The sequence below is a fragment of the Melitaea cinxia genome, chromosome 21, assembly GCF_905220565.1.
Source record: "Melitaea cinxia chromosome 21, ilMelCinx1.1, whole genome shotgun sequence".
Lineage (NCBI taxonomy): Eukaryota > Metazoa > Arthropoda > Insecta > Lepidoptera > Nymphalidae > Melitaea > Melitaea cinxia.
This window is the reverse complement of record NC_059414.1, coordinates 7,571,489-7,592,132: the sequence shown is the minus strand read 5'-3', so window position 1 is coordinate 7,592,132 and position 20,644 is coordinate 7,571,489. Positions and strand designations below refer to the sequence as shown.

General features: G+C 32.1%; 2 protein-coding genes across 2 annotated transcripts; one reads left to right on the top strand and one right to left on the bottom strand.

The window, feature by feature from the left end:
* The first annotated feature begins 337 nt into the window (after positions 1-337).
* On the top strand, positions 338-2,881 carry LOC123664099 (cysteine-rich hydrophobic domain-containing protein 2). The gene is made up of 3 exons (XM_045598712.1): positions 338-608; positions 1,880-2,090; positions 2,488-2,881. Exons 1-3 carry the CDS (start codon positions 490-492, stop codon positions 2,653-2,655), a joined length of 498 nt encoding a protein of 165 aa, XP_045454668.1. The 5' UTR covers positions 338-489; the 3' UTR covers positions 2,656-2,881.
* A 2,545-nt stretch (positions 2,882-5,426) lies between these two features.
* On the bottom strand, positions 5,427-19,597 carry LOC123664100 (SH3 domain-containing protein 19). Its single transcript, XM_045598713.1, has 4 exons — positions 19,309-19,597; positions 17,904-18,787; positions 14,439-14,675; positions 5,427-6,336 (listed from the first exon to the last, which is right to left on the bottom strand). The coding sequence occupies exons 1-4, from the start codon at positions 19,325-19,327 to the stop codon at positions 6,028-6,030; spliced, it is 1,449 nt and encodes a 482-aa protein (XP_045454669.1). The 5' UTR covers positions 19,328-19,597; the 3' UTR covers positions 5,427-6,027.
* Between the last annotated feature and the right edge of the window lie 1,047 nt (positions 19,598-20,644).

Below are 20,644 nucleotides of genomic sequence, written 5' to 3'. Positions count from 1 at the left end.
TATAAAATTTAAACATAAAATTGGTTTTGTAGTTTAAGCGTGAAATCGTAACACAGACAAACAAGATTACTTTTGTTTTTATAATATTAGTGGAGAAGTAGAGTAATAGGGATTATTATGAACAACAGACTTCAGAGCCATCTAGTGATTAATTATTTATGCCGCTTAAGTACGAAAGTAATAGTTTTAAGCAAAGCTATTTATAGTTAATCATTAGTAATGGTAAAAAACAAAGGTAATACTTTTATTACGAATATAATATTGGTTTTAAACTTATAACTAATTTACTATTTGGTTATTATAACATGTGTTTAAATTAAATAGTTACAACACTTCAATTAAACTTGGCAACACAATTATTTTGTATTTGTGGAAACGTCATTTGATATTTCTTTTTGTAATGAATGCAAAATCCTAGCAAACACTGTTCTTTGTTATGTTTAACAAACAGAAAAAGTTTAAAGAGTGTTAAGTTAGTGTTTTATAAAGATGGCAGACTTTGATGCTATATATCCGGATGAAACTGAGCCCGAGGAAAATATAGAAGAGACGCATGTGACATTAGTGCCTGACCCTATCGTTGTCCGAGGAGCTGGTAACATGACAGTGTAGGTTTCATTTTATCAGCTGTTTACCTTCCACTTAATAACAGAACTATTTTCCTTACGTTCGCCGCTGATATTACTAAATACGATATAGTACTCAAACAAGTGCAATGCTATTTTTGGTTTTTTGTTATAAATTTGTTTCATTGAACAATTTTTAGACGAGGACATTGACCAGACGCCAAATTATTATAGTATTGTTTAATTTCTATAAAACAACTAAAGTAAACTCTGAAAGTAATTTTTAGTATGAATAGCTGACACAAATAATTGTAAATATAGTATTTGCTTATCGCACAGCAGTAAAATTGTCATTATTAGACTTTACATAATTATGGAACAAAAAAAAAAAACAGTGAAAGTTGATACTTATAAGAAATAGACATATTGTTATTTTATTTGCATTTTAACACCTGGATGACATTTGACCTAAGCTATTTTCTATCTAACTTTTATATTATAGACAAATTGTGTGGTAATTACAATCATCAAAGTAATTATATGACAGATATTATTCTGAAATGAAACAATAATAATATGCAATACTAAACCCATATATTTATACCAATTAAATAGATCATGTGCTAAAGCTTCTGATAAAACTCCAAAAATTCAAGCTATAAATAAAGTCAGTTAAATTATATTTTTTGAAGTGACATTGAAAATAGTTTTTTTGAAAATTGTCTACATACATCACATCACATTTCTGTTAATTTTTTATTGAAAATTGAATTTAAAACTTGTTAAAAAATTATAAATAGTAAATTGGTAACAAACAAAATTACTTACTGAACTCGATATATCTTATTTTGTATGCTTATGCAGATATTGAAATAATTTGGTTAATGCTATTGAAGAGATTTTTTTTCTTCATTTTATTAAAAATGCAATTTGAAATTGTTAGTTACATTATTGCTCTTAATTATTATAGTTTGTAACCGCCTGAAAATAAATTAATATAAATAAAAAATACTTTAATAAATAGGTTAGTTGATTAGGCTAATATTTGTCCTATACTTTCCTATTCATTGTGGTATCTTGTAATGAATAATTATGATCTGATTTGAGCAAACAATGAAATTGTTCTTAACTTTGAATAAGAGTAATATTGAGTCAATATTTTACTGTATCTAGTCAAGATTTATTTTACTATTTAATGTTACATAATGTTCAAGGTTACATTATATTCATACAAATTAATTAAAAATATACTAATTATTTATTATGATTCGCATTATTTAATATATTAAAAATGTAATAATATGTAATTTCAGGTTTGGTCTAAGCAATCGATTTAATGGAGAGTTTCCACCTGGACTGCAGTCGCGAGTAGCACCGGAAGAGTACCAGGCGACTATTGCGCGTATTAACAGTGTGTTGAAAAAAACATTACCTGTCAATGTGAAGTGGTTATTTTGTGGCTGCGTATGTTGCTGCTGCACTCTTGGATGCTCTCTATGGCCTGTCATATGTCTTAGTAAACGGGTGAGTAAAACTTATTGCTATATTAAAATACTTGATACTTTTAATGTACTTTACATTTTTTTAGCTAGGAACTTATAAAGGAATTTAGTAACTTCTTCTAAGGTTTGAAAATGATTTAAATTTGTATAGATGTTTAATGAAAGTATAAGCATGAAAATATTATTTTAGGCTTTTGAGTAGGTATTTCTACTCATGCTTTTGAGAATGAAGGGTAAAATTAATAACAAAAGTTTTAACAAAAAACGTGTCATTGTCATGTCATTAAGTTGAAAAATATACAAGTAAATATATGTCTACCATTGCCTAAAAATAAAATTGACCTAATTATTAATTTAGTCAATCAACTATTACTTAACTATTTTGTAGTTAAATAAATTTATTTACTTTTCCTGTTCAGACTCAGCACTCATTGAATAAGCTTTTGGAATGGGAAAATAGCCGCCTCTACAATAAACTGGGTCTGCGCTGGCGCCTCACTAAGCAACACTGTGACTCTTCATCAATGATGGAATACGTTCTTCTTATAGAATTTATACCCAAAATACCAATATACAGACCGGATTAATTTATATTATCTTTAAAATCATGTAAATATAAAATTTATTTTTAAAAATTAATTTGCTATCAATCATCAATGATTGTGTAACCTAAAAAAAATCATCTCAAGCGATTATAAAATAAATACAGTTCATTACAGAAATGGTCTGTATATTGTAAATATTATTATCAACTAATGAGAGGTTATATGCTTTTTGTGTATAGATGGCACATTATTAAATTTGCAAGCTTCAGTTGCTTTTAAAAGCCATGTTATCTTAATGTGTAATATAGCTTTAAGGTTCGCAGAAACAATTGGTCAAGATTATTAGACCTTATTAATAAAGCAGATGAGGCTAGAAAATTTACACCCATTTATAAAACTTGCAATTGAAGCTAAAACCTCCGCACAAACCAACATTGCTTCAGATATTTAATTATCTGATAGCTTATGTTACAGAAATCAGTTTGCCATTTTTACTTTATAAAACGAATTTAAAGAACAAACAATCTTTGTAATAAGTCATTTAAAGAATTTACATATAGACTATTTTCATTACAAAATATTTTTTTTCATAATTTTTAAACCAACTTATCACGAACAATATTTTGTCAATAAACACAAAACAAATAGTTGTGTATATGTACCTGAATGTCAATGTAAGTAGATGGATATCCATACAATTAGAAATGTTCGAGCTAAAAAAATATGGAGGAATTTAATTTGCTAAATTTGGGTCAGAATTCTGCTGCTGAAAATGTGTCACAATGATCAGTGGTCGACCATGAATTATGTAATGGTTATTTTTGAATATTTTATATTGAAATTAAAAATATCAAAAGCTCTCATAATAACTGATCTATCATTGAAACACAATGGATTATGCAGAATCTCACCCCTGTTAGGGAATATTTTGGGACTGTGTTATTAGACAAGTAACTGTTTATATTAAATAGATATGTTAGACATATTCGCCCTCTTTTCTCTTTTCAACAAGTTGTGAAAGATTTTATATATATAACGTTACAGCATTTTCTGTATTTGAAGTAACTTTAATAATGTCATATGTATCACATCATTTGGAATGTTGTCTTGCCACCGCAATGTTTTAACAAACAACGGTTGAAAAGCGAACAGGGTATGTTGACATTAAGTTGTAATTTAAGCAAATGTAAATATTTTAAGTATCTATAAAATAGATTATTTTTGTTCAAATAATAAATCTCACTATGTGATGATATACGTGTTTTACTTGGATAACTCATGAGAATTTTATTTCAAATCAGTTAACAGTTCAAGCAATTGTTTTATTGGCAGAACCAATGTCACACACCGTACAAACACGCACTGTATAAAAACAATTTGGTTTTTAAACACAAGTAACAAAATGTTTCTGAACGATATCATCACTCATCTTCATTTTTTTTTATACGATTGCTAACCTGCTAACAATTAATAAATTCCTGGTGATGAAGCTAACTGTCAAAAGTAATATTGACCATTAATCCGAGCTGTCGTTAAACCATTTAGTAATAGAAAAACTGAATTACTTTTTAAAGCAACTTAACTACTTACTTAAATGAAGAAATTAAAGGCAATGTCTAAAATAAAAAATTGTTATCGATTTTTATTATAAATAAGTAGATAATATAATTATATACATTCATTATTAATTTCATTTAAAAATACTTAAGGCACTTAAAATTATGGTCCCACCAAATAAAAACTACTTACAGATAAATGACACGAAAAAAACTTATTAAAATACAAGTTTTTTTTTAATAATAATTGAAACATAATCTTGCCTTTGGCTGACATCTTTTAATGTATTAAATAAAGCAAAAGAATTACATATACACCAGATTCAAAGTAAATTTGCATTGTATTTCTATTATGCTGTTGTAAAAGTAGACATTTTAATATACATTATTATTATGAAATTTAAAGTTATTATTATATTAGGTAACTGACGTCAAACCTTTAATTTGAACATATTTTTATACGCAAGTGCGGAAAATACCTGCCTAATGTAGCTTTAGGGGTCCATAAAAACATTATTTTTTTGGAACGAAGTTCCTAACGGCAGGCTAGACATTTGGCTGGGCGACGGAACTGAAAAAAATGTGATACTAAAACCGTAAGAAAAATATATAACGGAAGTGACGTAATATCAGTCACACGACTGTATAATATGACGTTTGTAAAACTAAAATATTACTAGTAAACTTTTTTTAAATTTTTTATGTAATTTTATACTGTCGACACAAATAAATAGACATATGTTTTTTTATTTCACTTAATAGTTTGAATTATTATTATTATTTTGTTTGATTTATTTTATTTTACGGTAATTGTTTTTCTAAAATACTAAATTTCCTAAATACTTTTATGTACCTACTCAATTAAAAACCAATCAACAAAATAAAAAAAAAACTAGAATTAGAAAATATATATATTTTTTTTTTTCAAATTGTGTTGCTTCTATACTATCCGAAGGAACTTCGTTCCTACCTGGTGTCCCATGACACCACATAATTTTTTACTTTTCTTAATTAGACTTCAACAATTTTGATAAATCTGGTTCTTTAGAAATGTTTGCTTGTTAATACGTTTACCAAATCTACATCTAATAAATAATTAAACACAAATCGCCAACAAAATACTTTAAAAGATATTGTTGAAGATGCAAGTTTTATAATATTAATAATAAGTAATTTTCTATATATTCTTTTTCCTATATATACAGTAAGCCACACTTTGTAATCAAAGTATATGGGTACGTAAAAAAACAATATAAAAATAATTATAAAAGTACATTTACATATTCATAATTCAGATCGATCGAACGTTACACAACCATAACAAAATAATATCAAACCACATAATACAAGCGAAATATTTACAATTAGTCATTTAATTGCTAGTTTTTATATACAGTAGCTGTTTCAGTAATTAGGTCAGACAATAATAAAGCTAATTCAGTATCCTTTATGGCAATAATGCGATAAACGCAATTCGATCATTGTACATTATGTTAATGGCTTTAACAATGACAAGTGCACACGTAGCGTTATTTTACATCATTTCTATTATATGCCTACTTTTAAAATAGCATTATTGCACTAAGTGTTGGACTATTTGTGATAACATCATAACAGATACCTTACATAAGGACTGGACGTTCCACTATACGTACCTATTCCATAAAAAAAAGGATGTTAGAAAAAAATACGAGACATTAAAATCAGTCTTCGTTAAGTTCCTACTTTCATATCACATTTAACAATATAATTGGACAGTTGTATGGCCTCTTTTAATAATAATTACCAATTGACAGGAGAATTTTATATTATTTGCTTCTAATATACGCGGTAAAAGACATTATACAAAATATTTTGACTAACTCATTTGCACGTAGTTGGCGGGAAACTGTCCCTTAAGCCCATTACAGTCGCCGAAGTACCATTCATTACTTATTTTCGAAAGGACCGTGATCTTGTCGCCTACACTGAAACTTAGATCGCCTGGTTGCGCTGGATTGAAATCGTATAGAGCTATCGCTTGACCAATACTCGATGGGCTTTCGTTCGGTAGAGGTACCTTGACCTCTACATAATTGGACGGGAATAGACCTTCTGCACCACTACGCAATCTTCCATACATCCATTCGTCGTTAACTCGTCTGACGAGTGTAATTTTTGAATTTGCCTGTAAATAAAAATTTCATTTTAAATTAAGTTATCTCATTGTCACTATATTTAAAAAAAATCATCAGCATCATTTCAGCCTATCGCAGTCCACCGCTGGACATAGGCCTCCACAAGTTTACGCCGTTTTTGGCGTGAACTTATGTTTTGCCCATAGTCACCACGCTAGGCAGGCGGGTTGGTGAGCGCAGAGCTGACTTTGTCGCACCGAAGACGTTGCTGCCCGTCTTCGGCCCGTGTATTTCAAAGCCAGCAGGTTATACCGCCATCGGTCGGCTTTTAAAGTTCCAAGGTGGTAGTGGAACTGTGATATCATTTAGTCTCCTGAGAAGAGAGGGGGTGGCTATATTATATATAATATATTGTGTTGTAAAAAAAAACAGTTTTTGCAGCGCAGATGGCGCGTGATACGGAATCAGATGTTTGTAACAACCGGGAAAGACGGATGTATAGTGTGTAAAAGATCTTCAAGGTACGGTGGGGAGAATCTCAGGGAATCTCTCAATCTCATACAAATATCTGCTCGGAGCAAGAATCGACCCTGCGATCGCTGGGGTTTAGGCGACTATACACACCACTACACCAGAACGATTGTATACCTATTATCAGGAAAAACACCACAGAATCTTCATGAAAAATAAAATATTAAGAAACGATATTGTTTCAAGCATAACTCATTTCGTGATGTGTTAAAATAACAATGTTTTAATTTGGATGCTTAGTTTGTTATATCTACAATAATTTAGATAGATATTTCTACTTTTGTAAGTACCTACGGTTCGTAGTGCATCAGTACCTAGAAGTCGCATCACTAAATTTCAACTAAATGAAACTTTAATAGAAAAATAAATGATTTTAAATAAGTTATCAAATTTATAAAACCAAATTAATCTGAATTAAATATACTTTGTCCGTATCGATGTTAGAATTATTAAGAAATTTAGACTGAATCTATGTATTAAGGCCGGATTTTCCCAAGTAACAATAGGTAGATTATATATGAGAGATGATAGACAAATTTATTACACATTTACATACATTTTAATATTTTTCTAGATAAGAATCTTGTGCAAACCTCTTTTATCAAATAAAATAAAAGACGCAACTCCGACTTGTTCATAATCACGAAATAAACAAAGACTATGTTTTGTACTTATTTTTATCTTCATCAAATCAAATAATTGCAGATAACACGAAACATTATTTATGTTTAATAATGCAATAAGATAACATTTATCATTTAATACAAAAAAAAAACGAAAACGTCTATATACTAATAGTTATCAAGTATCTCATTAGTTATCATCATCATTTCAACCGAATACAGTCCACTGCTGGAGATAAGCCTCCACAAGATCGCGCCAAAAATGGAGTGAGCTCATGTGTTTTGCCCATAGTCACCACGCTGGGCAGGCGGGTTAGTGACCGCAGTACTGGCCTGTAGTGCTATTCTGTAAGAACATTTTCGTGTCTCGACAGCGGAATCCGCGGTGAGATATCAAATTCGTATTCATTAAAACTCGACAGTCCCGTAGCGCCACACTTGTGAGTGCGGCGACGAGTCGAACCCTGTTGCGTGAGAACGTTGACATTTAATAGTATGAATTGGGTATTCTGTAAGGCGATTAACCGCTTCACACATCACAATTCGAGACTTGATTCGATACTTGACTTCATGCACATATTCTAAAATAAAGTCATAAGAAAAGAATATCGATAAAATAAACACAGCTCTAAATTGCCGCTCTTCGATTCGACACTCACTTCACATCGCTTGTGCGTACGGAATGTTTACAGAATTCCAAACCAAGGTGAAGTGGGTTCGCTTTCGAAGTGAGCGCTGTCACTCAGGTGAAGCTCGATATCGAAATTGTTATTTACAGAATAGCCCTGCTGGTCTTCGGCCTGTGCATTTCAAAGCCAGCAGTTGAACGGATCCCTATAGCTTCTATATTTTAGACTGAATTACTTATAATTAATAAATTAATTTAATTGAATAGATAAATTTTCGACACTAGCAGTCTAGAATAGAAGGAAAAAAAAAACAAAAAAAAATTGTAAGTGGAAGTCACGATATCAAGTTCCTGCGAGATACCAATGCTCGCCATGGAAATTATTTATCATTCATGTAATAACAATACTCGCGAATCGCCTACATTAATGATACGAACAATAACAAAATAACTAAGTAAACAAGAGCAGAAATACTAAAGTGGACGTCATTCGACCGCATATGTTTCCTGACGCACGTACTTACGTAGATATATCAATAAATCGTATTTGCTGATCAGTATTAAATTTACATTGCGAAACAGCTCAACTTGCATTACGATATCAACAAAAAAAGCCCAATATCATCATATCATACATACACAAAACTAGGTACCAACTAATATTAATATAACACTAGCTGGGCGTTGATTTGAAGATAAAAATAGCCTTCCTTTTTAAATAGGCTATCCAGCTCAGAGGAATTTTTCTATTCGAACCAGAAGTTCCTGAGATTAGCACGTTTAAACAAACAAAGAAACTTTTTAGTTTTATAATATTAGTATAGATTAGTTTTAATTCGACGTCCCTCTGCATGATTTTCCAGTGTTCGTCACCTAGGCATGTTTATTTTATCGTTTTTGTAATTATTATGTAAATAAATCATTCAACTCAATTTAATAAATCAAATTTTTTTTGCTGGTATTATTATAACGTTCTTCTTTTTGTTGTATGATATTGTGAAGCTCAGATGACAGATCGAAGAAATATTTTACTAAAATTGACACATAGAGGCACAAGTATCAAAAGCGTTGAGCTAAAGCGCCACTATATGAAAAGTTATACGTGAGTTGAATTAAAATTGAACAAAAAATTTACCGACCGTCAATCATGTTAACGCTTCAGCCTGTAATATCTCACTACTGGGCATAGGCTTATTTCCCCATGTAGGAGAAGGATCAGAGCTTAATCCACCACGCTGCTCCAATGTGGGTTGGCGGGTCATGTTAAGGTTGTTACAAAATTAAAGCCGTTATAATTAATTAATTTACAAAAACAAAAGCAATAATTTTTTTTTAGCTGTGGATGCCTGTAGTGCGAACAGTTATCTATAAAATGATATATAATTCATGTTGAGTAATTGTGAGGTTTATTTTTTCTAAAAAGGGAGGCAAAAATCTTAACCTTAGTGTGTTATTATATATGATAAAAACCTATAATACGACTATATAAATATAAAGTAGTCTACATAAGAACGACTCATCGGTTATTCTACCACACAAAAACAATGCTTTGCATTGTTACATTCCAGTGTATAAAGACTGAGAAAACCAGTTTGATAAACACAAAGTACATAAAGTTTGACCAACGATAAATCAAGTAACTAGCTGGAAGTCAATAATAGTTGTCACACCTTATGTAGGGTTATTAATGGATTAATTGGTGACAATAATCCAATTGATTTAGCTCGATAATCACTCTTCAATAATTAATTAGGCTGTACATATGTATCCTCTATCACGTTATTAGTATTAATTAATGCAAAACCTACGTCATCGTTCCAGGAACAAATCATTCAATGAAGTATCATAATTGTTGAATAAACGTTAACAAATTTGTCCGTGAACGTTGAAGTAAATTTAAATGACACTGCTAGGGTTTTAGCGTATTGTGATATAAAACTAGACATAACTTACGTAAACACATCACACGCTCTGAACGACTCTGATGACACGGTTTGAACGGCCTAACCTTTCAGTTTATAGGATTAATATTATTCAATAAACGCGAGTTTCAATTAAAGCGGAAATAATTTCTGTCACTAGGAACGGGAAGGTCTTACAGTAATAATACAAAATAAGTTTATAAATGGTAGTCTCAAACAACTTTTAATTATATTACTAGGACTACCTAGTAAAATATTACTAGGTAGTCCTAGTGTATTTTTATAAAGTCAGTATAAGCTTATAATCGTGTATTTGTTTTAACAATTATATTATTACCTATAAACGGACGCAAGGAACCAATGGTAATAATAAAATACATGTAAATTGACCGTGAACTTGTAAAATAGCTATGTAAAGAAAAAAACGTGAAGCATTTTCTTAAAATAGACAAAAGTTTTGGCCAATAGCCACACCGGAGAAAAACAAACACCTTCAACAAGTATAAAAATATTTATCTCACAAGCATAATATGAAGCGATTTATTGTAATATTATAAAACATTACAATATTTTATTAACAATAATAAGTATCTTGAACTGGTCAATACCGTACATCGACATATCTCGTGCAAACTGCAATTATGTGAACAATCAGACGTTAGTACTGCAGGGTTATGGGTCGCGTCTTTATTGCGATTGAAGACATTCTTAAGGGGGCCATTGACGGTCAGTTCAACTGATCAGTTTAACTGATAAGTTTTGCGCGCTCTCCGAAATTTGATCGTGAGTGTAGAACCATCGCTCCAGAGTTTTAACTGACGACGCGCCACGTAAATTCATCCCGGCGCGTCGCGCCGAACTAGGATTGTTGATAAAATATCGATATATCGAAATATCGATATTTATTACTAATATTAATTTGATATTGAAATTTTAATATCGACACTCGATATTTTGAAGTAAAACTTCTTTACGCACACTTGACTTGGGAAGTAAGCTGGTAAATACGTACTGAGAGTGTCACGAAAAGTGTGATCAGGCGAGGCAAACGGAAGTTGAGAGGGACACATTAGTTAATGAAAGTAGAAAGAGAGACAGACTTATGTTTCGTAACGCTTTGTTTTTATTAAGTAAATTTTTATTATTTTATTTTTTCTCGTCAATTATTTAAACTAGAACATAATGATAAGTTTATTATGTTCTACTTTAATCCACTAACTTCTTCTAATCTACTGAACTTTATTTACACTACATTATTTTTTTAACCGACTTCCAAAAAAAGAGGAGGTTCGGAGGAAATGTAATTTTCGTAGGCGATTCTTCACGCAGAGAAAAAGAAACAACTTCATCCTCATGGGATAGACATATATATATTACTCTTGAAAAATTTGTCTAATGACTTTTTGTCACAATTTTTGTTACCTACATACCTGCTGAATTAAGGCAGTATTTAGATCAACCAAATATTTCAAAGTCATTAAATGCACTAAAAATTTGGATTGATAGTAAACATTCTACTCTGGTGCTATCGGAAATAGCTGTTGAATATTATTTAATCAAAAAACAAAAAATAAAGCTGTTAAATATTCGATTTCTTTTGCTACATCTATAGCATTTGAACGAATTACTTCTTTAATCAATCTTTAAGTGCCTAATAATCGTAATAGTCAAAGAACTGCGCATATAAAACAACGAGTATTTTTAAAAACTCTTACTGAATATTGGTACACATTATTGTTTTATTAAAATTGAACAATAATTACTTAGAATCTTACATTTTATTACACTTATAATTTAATTTGTTTTACAAATATACTGAATTATAAACTGTGTAAATTATTTTTGAGCCAACTTATGTTTATTTATTTTTTTAAACAAAGGCGATTAAATCAAATCGAAAAAATATCGATATATCGATATTTTAAAAAATATCAACAACCCGACGCCCAACTGCCCGTGTGTGTGTGTAATCGTCATTCCAACCAATCGCGTCATTTTGCTCGCAGCGTCCGCGGTGATTGAGAGTGTACTAGTGTAGTTTTTGTATTTAAAACGTCGGCGACAGTGTCCCCTAGACGAGTCATAACGACAGAATTTATTGAAAAATATGAAAATTCAGAATGTTTGTGAAAAACGGACGAAAATTATAACATTAAAAAAAAAAGTTTTATTTTACACCTACTATTTTTTTTAATACATATTTATAACATATACACACGGTCGTTTCTTCCTACAGTAATCAATGTAATGCTTGTGGTATAGGTAACTGCCGGCTGATGTAGATACTTTTTTTATAAATACATATAAATAACACTTAGAAATAAATAAATACATTTATAATTAATGGCATTAACGACACCGTGCATGATCGATTGCCCATTGACATACTTATTACAAATGAGGTACAACTAATAATAATAACTTTTCATATAAAATTATAGATCATTGTAGACCAGTACATGGCAACAAACAGTAGCCGTTTAAGAATTAATGTTTCTTCTTCTTAATCAGAATCCACTTTTTTTTCTCGACAAAAATAGGTAATACCTACACGTCCTTTAAACAGCCCGGTCGGACGAAAACTGAAGGGCCGGAGTGACGCCAGTCAATGGGCAAATATTTCAACTGACGCGAAAAACTGATCAGTTGGACTGATCAGTCCAACTGATCAGTCCAACTGATCAGTTCAACTGACCGTCAATGGCCCCCTTTAAACCTTTATCGTCTGAATTAATATTGGTCTGATCTCCCGTTCTAATCTAAGCGAGTCTAAGCTCTTCCTAATTGATGAAAGGGTCTCAAGTATGTCGTTGTAATAATTTTAAAAAGCGTGAGGTATAAATAATTTAATATAATTTACCTAATATGCAAATTTTACACCAGTTTAAAATTTGAATTGCTCGCAATAATATGGTGGCGTGTAGGTGATGTATATAGCCTTACAGGTGTTTGCCGTGGTCTGGGTGTTTGTGCAGTCCTTGTGGGTCTCCCCAGCGTGCCTCAGAGAGCACGTTAAGCCGTCGGTCCCCGGTTGTTATCATGTACACCTGATAGCGACCGTTACTCATAGTAGGGAATATATCCGCCAACCCGCATCGGACTAGTGTGGTAGATTAAGCTCTGATCCTTCTCCGACATGGGGAAAGAGGCCTATGCCCAGTAGTGACGATATTACAGGATGAAGCGTAGGTGATGCATAAATGTACGAACAAGTTTCTAAGTTGCGGTGAAGTACCGATGCATGTTAAAAAAAAAATAATAATAACAATATATGGAATAACAAAAGCACGGGCATAATAAGCCTGTGGATATATCACATAACTAAAAAAAAAAAAAAAAAAAAAAAAAAAAAGTTTTTACAGTGTGTGTAATGTGTGTAGTTTAGTGGATCCTGGATGTGTGAAAAATCCTCTTCAACTGATAATTAAAATGGGACTGCGACACTTTTGTATTAAGTAAATACCATTATTTTCAGAAATAATTAAACCTATATATAATATTAATATAAATGAATTGACGAAATGTATGTAGGTACGCATAACTTCTGAACGACTACACCAAACCGAAAAATAAATAAATTACAAAACAAAAAAGCGGTACACGATTATTTTATAACTGACTCCGCCTCAATTATTTTTTTTTTACTTTTTACTCAAATATCTGTGCAATCTTGCCTTGATAATTGTAGTTCAATAGTTTATATAAGTAAGACAAATACTGTTTTATCATTTTTATTAGGTCTAGACCAGTAGGTATCCACTTATTTATTAGCAAACATGTTATATTTTTTCTACATGTGTTTTTTTACATTATAGACATAATTTTTTTCCAATAAATGTTTTAAAAGACAAAATTAGGTAACGAAAATGGAACTCGTCAAAAACGACAAATTAAGTAGTCGACAGACAAAAAAGACAGCGAAGATTTTTTTTCATGTGTGTATTTTACACTTCAGATCAACAAATATCAATGATTACGATCAAATACCATATTGGTATGATTTTCTCAGAGAATACGTGAAATATATTTTGCCACTACTATATCTTTCATTGTTTTTATCTAAAAACTAATTAAATACTTTAAAAAAAAAACACATGGAATATGTAATTTCATGGTTTAGAGATTGTGCATGTATGTCGGAAGCATGTTTCGCAAGCGGAGATACGAAGCATACGATAATAAAGTTTAGTCACAATCACGTTAAATCACGGAACAGTTTAGTAACTTGAACTTTAATACTACATTTTAAAGTAAGTTTTCATTTGCATCGTTGGTACGCTTAGCAAATGTTCGTTTATACAATACCCATTAACGAAATACGCCTCAAAAAACCTACGTTTGAGTATTAGGGGTAATTACCAAGCATTCAATACCATAATTCATAAGATATGACAGAAAACTTCGTCAAATTTCTAGAATAAAATTTAAAAAAAAAAGAAAAAACTTACAGAAAAACATAAATCTTCTTGATGATCGGTGAAATAATCGAAAAGTGCAATGGCGTAAGGTTCCTCTTCTTCATCTGATACTTCAGGTGATTCTAATTCTTGAATATCATCCGGCCACACCACTGGCAGGTCATCATCAATGATCGGTGGCGGAGGAGGGGGCGGTATGGTAGGCATAGGAGGCGTTGATTCCCTTTCCGGAGATTCTTCATGTTCCCAATTTAAGGCCTTTGAGTCCTGTAACCATACATAATGTTATATATACTTTTCTAACAAACACAAACTAAATATAAACAAAAAAATTCAAATATTTACCCCTAATATTAAATATAAATCAAAGTAAAGATTAAAAGAAAATAAGTCAAATGTGATAATTGCGTTTTAGCACACTACACGTAGCAATTTGGTTTAATTTCATAAATCCTATCTGGGTTATACTACTTCTTGCAAAGTGCACTGCGATGCACATGCATATGTAACTAATCAATATTCATAGCCTAGTTAAATGAAATAACAATCATGCATATTTGGCTTTTCAATAAATATTAAGGGAATAAATAGATAACTGTGAAAAAACTTAAACATATTTGTCGTCTAATCATTCTCTTTACTTGCAAACTAAAAAGCCACTTCGATTGCGTAGACCAGTAATACAACGTAGGTAGACGAAAAAATAGTCAAGTGAATATGCATTATTAGCGATAACTCAAAAAGTACTATTCAGATCGCAATTAATTTTCAATGGAACCACATGACGCGTACCACCTTTTGATTAAAAAAAAAATGATGAAAGTCGATCGACACAGACTAAAATTCTGAGGATGAAAGATACATTTAAAAAATACAGTCGAATTGAGAATCTACTCATTTTTTTTATTTATATGTATCTTATTAATATAATAAATAATAACTGCAATACATTTTTTGGAGCCGCGTTGGCGCAACGGTCACAGCAATGGATTGTACCTGTTGCGCTTGCGGTTGCGGGTTCGATCCCCGCACATGACAAACATTTGTATTGGCCATACAGGTGTTTGCCGTGGTCTGGGTGTTTGTGCAGTCCTTGTGGGTCTCCCCACCGTACCTCGGAGAGAACGTTAAGCCGTCGGTCCCGGTTGTTATCATGTACACCCGATAGTGATCGTTACTCATAATATGGAATATATCCGCCAACCCGCATTGGAGCAGCGTGGTGGATTAAACTCTGATCCTTCTCCTACATGAGGAAAGAGGCCTATGCCCAGTAGTGGGATATTACAGGCTGAAGCGGGCAAGCGGGCAATACATTAATCTACTACCTATCTAAACAAAATACGAAACACTATGTAAGAAAGTGCACAAAAATATTACGGTAGAACCAAAATCCTATGTAGTTACAAAAAATGTTTAATTTATGGTTGGAAATCTGGAACCCAAAGTTTAAGCTTCTGGCGTTACCATCTATTTATTTACAGTAACCTGTTTAACCCAATTTATCAATAATCTACCATGTTATTATTATTTGTATTTTGTTATTTACGCATTATTGTTTTATTATTGTTTTTATCGTTATAATTTGGTATCTTTTAATAAAACGGATTTTCCGGCGACGATTATTAATATAATTAATATAATGACCTACATAAAATGTATTTTAGGTTATTAATTTGACATAGTGCTGCCAAGACCTGCGAACCATACATATATGGCTATATAGCTCAGACAACTACGAAAGAACATAAACGCATTACGCATACGAATTCAGCCTGTAACATCGTGGGATGATGCTAGGCATAGGCCTCTTTCTCCATGAAGTAGAAGGATTAGAGCCTTATTCACCTCGCTGCTCCACTGCGATTTGGCAGATATGCTCCCTACTATGAGTAACGATCGCTATCAGATATTTTTGATAACCGGGACCGACGACTTAGCGTGCTCTCCGAGGCACGGTGGGGTGACCCACAAGGACAGACGTCCAAACCGGAAATACGGAAGCTTTATTAAAATTAAGGTCAAAGAAATTCATCGTAAGCAATAACCAATGTGTCACAAAAGATTTTCTACTTATATAATAAAAATTTCAATGGTTGTAACCATTTCAATAATTCTTAGTAGCTAGATAATTTCCATTTCAAGGTTAATATTAGCATTTCAATTATAAAGTTGCTCAATTATGCCAATCTTTTAAAAGGTTGCAGAGTCCGTGAAAATTTTAATAATGTCAACACTGACCAACGTAAGAATTTTTATTATTGTTAGATAAAGAAAATTACAAAAGTATTCACCTTTTCACCGCCACGGATATGTTTAAAGCTATTTCATGCCCGCAACGCCACAACTTTTATATAAGCTATTCATTTTAATTACCTTATTAAAGCAATATATTGTATATGGACGATATACATTAAAATATACATAATATAGAAAGGTAAACGACAACTAACGAAATACTACTATACAAAAAAATACATAAAAATGTGTTATAGTTACTGTTATGGTTAATTCAATTATTTTCAGATGGAAAAGGGAAACGGGAAAGGCTATGTTTGACAGTGAGGAAAAATGGATTGCAGTTTCCTCCTTCTGCAAATCCATAATGCTGCAGAAGGAAGCGGCAGAACGGGAGCGAAAACAAGACCCAAACTCGCTCCCGATTCGTTGCAAAAGGTGCGGTTGGCGACACAGGGCCTACTTGACCAATAGATGGAGGCGTCCTTTGTGTTCGAGGGAGCCTCTCAGGAGTTACTAATCGTGACGAGCCCTTAAAGCAACGTGATTTCGCCCAGGCGTGTCGAAGGAACACCCAAGAGGTTTTAGTCTGTGCAAATCGGACATACCTATGTTACCTACAGTTAATGTATTATATAAATATATATATATGTATATAATGTGACACCCTAATTGTGATTTTTTTAATAGAACAGCCAAATTCTACGTACAATAAAGTTGAAAAGTGTAACATTCAAAATTTACGTTCTTGTGAAAAACATGATTTAAAGAATTTTAAGTTTTATTTTTAAACGTACGTATATCAAATTTTGCATCTCATATATTTCGACTTTATCCATTATGTTGGAACAAAAAAAGATTCATATTTGCGTATTATTTCAATAATTTTCAAATTTTAGAGAACAGTTCATAATAATCAGTACTGTATTCACTTTTTGTAAAAACATGAGTCTTTAAATAAAAATGACGCCATGGACTATTTTCTTATTTAACTTGTCCTAATTAGATAAGCAGTTGATGATACTATGTTAACTTTAAGATTTATCTTTGTGTTAATTTAAGCAAAATCAATTAGAATATTTCAAGGATTTAAGTGCTTACACAATAATTTATCACTAGTTTTATTAGAAAATTAAGTTATTTAGAGTATAAATAATGAACTTTAAACTATTTTGTGTAAAGATCTTAAAAGATCTGAGAAGATCTACAGGGATTATACTATATTACAAAGAAAATTTAAATATATCAACTTACCACATTATCCATAAAGCCATTGCTAATTTTCTGAATTGGAGTTGTCGTGTTCACATTCATCGAGATACTTTGGAAATTACTACCAAAAGTACTTTTTAATATTGCTGAATTATCTGGTGGTTTTGGTCTCGCAGGCTTGGCACGAATAATTGTTGGTCCCTTTAATGGTAAAGCTGAATACTGGCTATTAGTGTTACTTAAGGTATCAGAAGAGTTAGAATAGAATGTTGACTTTTTCACTGGAGGCTTAGTAGGAAGTGGAGGTGAAAATGGATCTATTGTTGAAAAATCATCCAACGTATCTTCTTTATTCATCGGTTTTCTAGAATGTAGGAAGAGATCAAAATCATCTTCAAAACCACTTTCAGCTTGCGATGCATTTCCACAGCTAAGCGGATTGTGATGGTTGGTCGATGTTGTAGCATCCGATCCGAAACTGTCTACACTCACACCATCACTGCTGGACCTAGTTGTGAAGGTAGGTGAGCTGGGCGGAGACGACAGATCTATCAACGTCCCCGTTTGCACATTTGTCTTATCACATTTTGGAAATATTTTATTCGTATCCACTTCACTGTTAAAATTGATAAAAGTGTTTTGTTGGATAGTTGCACTTGGGTTATTCACTGTATTTTTTCCTTTCCGAGATAAAAGCGCTGAGAGGACCGTTGGCTTACGTATAAAATGGGTAGGCTTAGCTGAGGCATCCGATTGTTTTGATATGTTAGGTGGTGGTGGACGAGGTGGTGGCTTCTTCTTTTGAGTATTAGGCACTGGTTCAAAGACATCAGCACCAAAAGGATCATCATTCCAATTTGTTACAGGCGAATATCTGTTCACCGCAATATTTGGTACAGCAGGAGCTGGCCTCGCAGGACCCTTCATGCCTGCACAAAATTGCATTCAAAAATAACAAATACAAGTAAAACAAAGCAACAAGGAAAAAACATTAAATCTATTTAGTAAATAATCAAACCTTATAACAATCTTCTTTAATATTTTTAACAAAAAATTTAATATATTTAATAATTACCTATAACAGTTTCTAATGAACAGTTTTATTTCAAACAATAAAATGACAACTTTAATCACGAGTCAATTATAAAAATCTTATACAATAATATCGTTATTCACAGCTGATAGCGGATCGCGCTCAATAGTGGATGTCGCACTAAATATGATATCTTTTGATAATATCGAGATCCACCCACCCAGAACTCGTATGTAACGCGTAGACTGCGCTTAACACAGTGCCAGGTACGAGAGCGCACGGCCTTGATACATAGAGTTCCTCCTAACACATACATGTCATTTACATGAATATATCCGCAAAAAAGGTAATACGAAACGAATCCAAATATCAACTGAAATATGCTTCATATCATTATAAACTTTAATGCGTACGTACCCTGCTTAAAGAGATCCATTATAATGTATTCGCTTATGTAGTGTCAAAAGAATCAACTTAGCTCGATTACGCACAAATCAGTCTCATTTAATAATAAATTTTGATGGACTGTACATTTGAAATACTTTTAGGTCATTTCCCTCGTGATAAATAATAAATTTTAACGTAAACAGTTAGATATGCTGCGTAGAACACGGTGTTCTGAACACCGTTTTGCCACAGAGTAGATGAATCATTAAAATTCGTTAAAGTTGTTAAAGGAATGCCGTCTGACATTTGACAGAGTCCAGCTGATATTTCAAAATAATAGTCGACCATAGATAAAATATTAATCGACCGACAGGTTGACAGCTTAATTCCATAGAACTAGTCTTGGGTAGCACATGTACGATGTACTAAAAGGTTACGTTACTTAGTAAGGTACGAAATGTAATAGTACCAAACGTCAATCGCTATTCGGACCTAATCGGACTAATCGTACACTGTAACAGTACTTAGTTTGTGTATGTTAATAAAACTTGGATTAAAAAGAGGACATTAAAACGCAAAATGAATTGAATGAATCTGATTAAAATTTGAATTTGTTAAAACTTCAATGATCCTACCTTTCTGCTGTATAGCTCTGTTTCATTTTAGAGCTAACGAACGCCGTACCGCGGTGAACTGTGATAGTTATAGTACTGTTACAGTGTACGATTAGTCTGATTAGGTCCGAATAGCGATTGACGTTTGGTACTATTACATTTCGTACCTTACAAAGTAACGTAACCTTTTAGTACATCGTACATGTTCTACCCAAGAGTCCAAGACTAATATCAATTTATCAATACATAATGCCGTATATAAGTGTATAATCTATGCATAATGCAATATCAGCAAGTGACAATCAAGTGATTGACAATTTTTAGATTATCAGAAAAAGCGCGGGAACTTTGAAGTGAAAAGGCGGTCTTTTTTTTTTCAAAAATATTTTATTAATTTTATAATTCATTCACTGGAGTTTTTTATAAATAAATACTTATAAATTAATCAAGAGATGGGGAGAAGTAAGAAAAGGAAAAAGAAGGAGGAAGGTAACGCTGAGGACGACTCGTTGAGCTCCGACTCCGAGTCCATAAAATCTGTTGAGCTAACAGACGCCGAAAGGTATGCCCCGTTTCGGGTAGCCGATTACGTGCGGCACTACCCTGAGAACGGGGGTAATTTTGACTATATTGTATTCCTGGAGAGTACAGAGGCTGACAAGCCAATCGGAACAAGAGACATGATGACACTCGCTAATAGCATAAAAAAATATAATAAAGGCGTGAAACAACTAAAACGCATTAATAAAAGT

Bases quoted from the DNA above. Each gene is read 5' to 3' on its own strand.
- LOC123664100 (XM_045598713.1), bottom strand. The intron at 14,676-17,903 runs GTGGTAAGTTGA...GTATGGTTACAG, and splicing joins GCAATGGCTTTATGGATAAT to GACTCAAAGGCCTTAAATTG. The intron at 6,337-14,438 runs GTAAGTTTTTTC...TTTTATTTACAG, and splicing joins AAGAAGATTTATGTTTTTCT to GCAAATTCAAAAATTACACT.
- LOC123664099 (XM_045598712.1), top strand. From the start codon at position 490: ATGGCAGACTTTGATGCTATATATCCGGATGAAACTGAGCCCGAGGAA. The intron at 609-1,879 runs GTAGGTTTCATT...ATGTAATTTCAG, and splicing joins GGAGCTGGTAACATGACAGT to GTTTGGTCTAAGCAATCGAT. The intron at 2,091-2,487 runs GTGAGTAAAACT...TTTCCTGTTCAG, and splicing joins TCATATGTCTTAGTAAACGG to ACTCAGCACTCATTGAATAA.